The sequence below is a fragment of the Protomyctophum bolini genome (assembly GCF_963924005.1).
Source record: "Protomyctophum bolini genome assembly, chromosome: 17".
Taxonomy (NCBI): domain Eukaryota; kingdom Metazoa; phylum Chordata; class Actinopteri; order Myctophiformes; family Myctophidae; genus Protomyctophum; species Protomyctophum bolini.
This window is the reverse complement of record NC_137878.1, coordinates 41,334,119-41,337,375: the sequence shown is the minus strand read 5'-3', so window position 1 is coordinate 41,337,375 and position 3,257 is coordinate 41,334,119. Positions and strand designations below refer to the sequence as shown.

The 3,257-nt window shown below is 51.4% G+C and overlaps 1 protein-coding gene across 1 annotated transcript in view; it reads right to left on the bottom strand.

Moving 5' to 3' along the window:
- Positions 1-2,636, bottom strand: part of LOC308331787 (uncharacterized protein) — a gene marked incomplete at its 3' end in the record, with an annotated part of 8,287 nt that extends 5,651 nt beyond the window's left edge. The window contains exons 1-2 of the mRNA XM_080787280.1: positions 2,394-2,636; positions 1,793-1,933 (exon numbers count right to left, since the gene is read on the bottom strand). Of these exons, the coding sequence (XP_080643406.1) occupies positions 1,793-1,933; positions 2,394-2,622 (370 nt within the window). The 5' untranslated portion in view covers positions 2,623-2,636. The remainder of the gene's footprint in view (positions 1-1,792; positions 1,934-2,393) is intronic.
- Positions 2,637-3,257: the final 621 nt, after the last annotated feature.

Genomic DNA, 3,257 nt, shown 5'->3' with positions numbered 1-3,257 from the left:
CTGCTGAGGACAGACAGATAGACAGACAGACAGAGAGATATAGATACTGGGAGATGAAGGTGTGGGGCCACACGTCTGCTGAGGACAGACAGATAGACAGACAGACAGAGAGATATAGATACTGGGAGATGAAGGTGTGGGGCCACACGTCTGCTGAGGACAGACAGATAGACAGACAGAGAGATATAGATACTAGATAGATATATATTAGACATTTATTTCAGTCAATTTCTTCGTGCAGAGGACCCCCACATTGAAGTTAACTAAATGGTGGCTCCCCCCCCCCCCCCCCCCCTTTGGAACACAAGTGCAATTATATTACTGGCCAATTCAAGCCTTTGACCATCACCTATAGAGCACCGAAGTCCTGACGCAACTCGCTCATCCCGACGATTCCCCTGGTTCGCGGAAGTAATTTCTCTATGGAGAATACACATGGGGTGATCTTAATATCGTCTACTATAAGCGTTGTGGTCCAAAAATAAACGAGCTGTCTCTGCGTTATTGTCAGGGAGGTGTCTCTGTATCGTTTGCGACAGTCAGTCACTCATATATGATACAGTCTGCTTCTAGAGAAAATCTAACTAATTCAGCAGCAGTAACATTAGCGTTTTCTCTCAGTCAGTTGATTCTTCATATCCATGTGAGTGAAGCGGCCGGGGTGACATGTTTATTTTTCAAACACAGTTGTTATATGAGGCGATCTAAAATCGCCTCAATGGGGATTTCAATGCTCTATACGGACGGAGTCGTGAACTCAAAGAGCAAAGAAAAGGGAGTCCTGCACACGTGTCATCACTTACAACGTATTACCCCCCCCCCCCCCCCCCCCCCCCGGCCTATAGTATATATAACATGGGATGTGTGTGTGTGTGTGTGTGTGTGTGTGTGTGTGTGTGACTGTGTGTGTGCGTGTGACTGTGTGTGTGACTGTGTGTGTGTGTGTGCGTGCGTGCGTGTGTGGGAGCAGATCCCATAATATGTTGAGGTTAATGAGAGTCCTTGCATTAACCTACAATACAGGATCCCTCGGGGAGGGGGGTGTGTGTGTGTGTGTGTGTGTGTGTGTGTGTGTGTGTGTGTGTGTGTGTGTGTGTGTGTGTGTGTGTGTGTGTGGTGGGATCCTTCGGGGGGGCTTTGGACACGGCTGTGCTTTCCTCAACACCAGCCAGAGCACAGAAAACATACAGTCTGTGAACTGACTGTATTATGTTATGTTCACAATATTATACTGTATGTTCACAGACTCAGCTGTAACACAGCCGAGACTAATCACTACCGACAGAACTACACGCACGCACGCACACACACACGCACGCACGCACGCACGCACGCACGCACGCACGCACGCACGCACGCACGCACGCACCAACGTCATCACGACTAATCACGACTAATCACTACCAACACACAACATGTAGTCTGCTGACTGCTGCTGAGAAATCCAAAGTTAAAGGCCATGTATTTAAAATGTTTTTGGCCATGTTTGTAGTCATAGTACAGCACAGCAGTGTAGCAGCCATGTTTGTAGTCAGTGTACAGTACAGCACAGTGTAGCAGCCATGTTTGTAGTCATAGTACATTACAGCACAGTGTAGCAGCCATGTTTGTAGTCACAGTACAGTACAGCACAGTGTAGCAGCCATGTTTGTAGTCAGTGTACAGGACAGCACAGTGTAGCAGCCATGTTTGTAGTCATAGTACAGCACAGCACAGTGTAGCAGCCACGTTTGTAGTCATAGTACAGCACAGCACAGTGTAGCAGCCATGTTTGTAGTCCATTGCAGTGTACCTCTGCTGGTGATGCTCTCCTGGTTGACCTCGCTGAGGTGGGCCACGCTGCCCTGGTTAGACTCCTCCCCCATGCTGTCGCCGTCCAATGAGTTCCATCCAAACAGCGTGGCCTCCGAGATGGCAAACTGCTGCATGATGCCTGGACAGAGAGAGAGAGAGAGAGAGGGCGGGACATGGCATGCAAAGAGTTTAAGAGTTAAGTCAACTGTACAGCTTCTGTAGTTAACGGTAGGCTGGGTTGGGAAGGAGTTGCTTTGCAGCCAGGCTGCTGATATCTAGACCTATAGACTCTAGAGCGGACACAGAAAAATGATGCGCGCTTGTCTGTACAGACCTGTACAGACCTGTAGAGACCTGTAGAGGTCTGTACAGACCTGTAGAGACCTGTACAGGTCTCTGTTCTGTACAGGTCCGCAATCGAAGGAGCGGGCCTTAAGCCGCCTGGAACAAACAGAGTAATGTGAGACTGTTACGGACCTAAGATGCAACTATATCCGATGACCTCTCATCCTACCCGATGACCTCACGTCCTATACCCGATGACCTCACGTCCTACCCGATGACCTCACGTCCTCCTACCCGATGACCTCTCGTCCTACCTGCGGCGAAGCGCGCCTCCTTCTCCCCGTCGCTGAGGTCGCTGTAGATGTCGTTCTCGATGCGTCGCTCCTTCTCCCTCTGCGTGGGGGCGGGCCGCGGAGGCCCCGCCCCCTCCGGCACCCCCGCCGCCGCCGCCGCCGTGGTGGGCGTGGTCCAGCTCTGCCACTCGATCATGTGCGCCACGCGGCCCTGGGCCATGGCGGTGGGCTTGGTCACCTTGTCCTTCATGCTGCGACTCACCCCTGTGGACGCACGACACGCACGCACGCAGGCACGGACGACACACACGCATGCACGCGCACGCACGCAGGCAGGCAGGCACGCACGACACGCACGCAGGCACACACGCATGCACGCAGGCACGCACGCACGCAGGCACGCACGAAACGCACGCATGCACGCAGGCACGCACACACACACACACACACACACACACACACACACACACACTGTCAGGAATGCGTTACGGATGGACCCAAAAGCAGGCAACAGGCCGGATGCCAAGCAGACTATCTTCAAAGTGTTTATTTCACTAAACCAAGATAGGGCAAAACGAAGGCACAGCAAAACATAATACACTCACTAGACAGAGGTCTAAATTATGGACCAACGAGGACACGCTGCAAAAAAAGGGCTTAACCCATTCTGACCTGAGATCAGATTCATACGAGGTTTCCACTGGACACACACACACTGGTCTGATTATAACCCATTCTGAACTGAGATCAGATTCTATACGAGGTTTCCACTGGACACACACACTGGTCTGATTATAACCCATTCTGACCTGAGATCAGATTCTATACGAGGTTTCCACTGGACACACACACACTGGTCTGATTATAACCCATTCTGACCTGAGA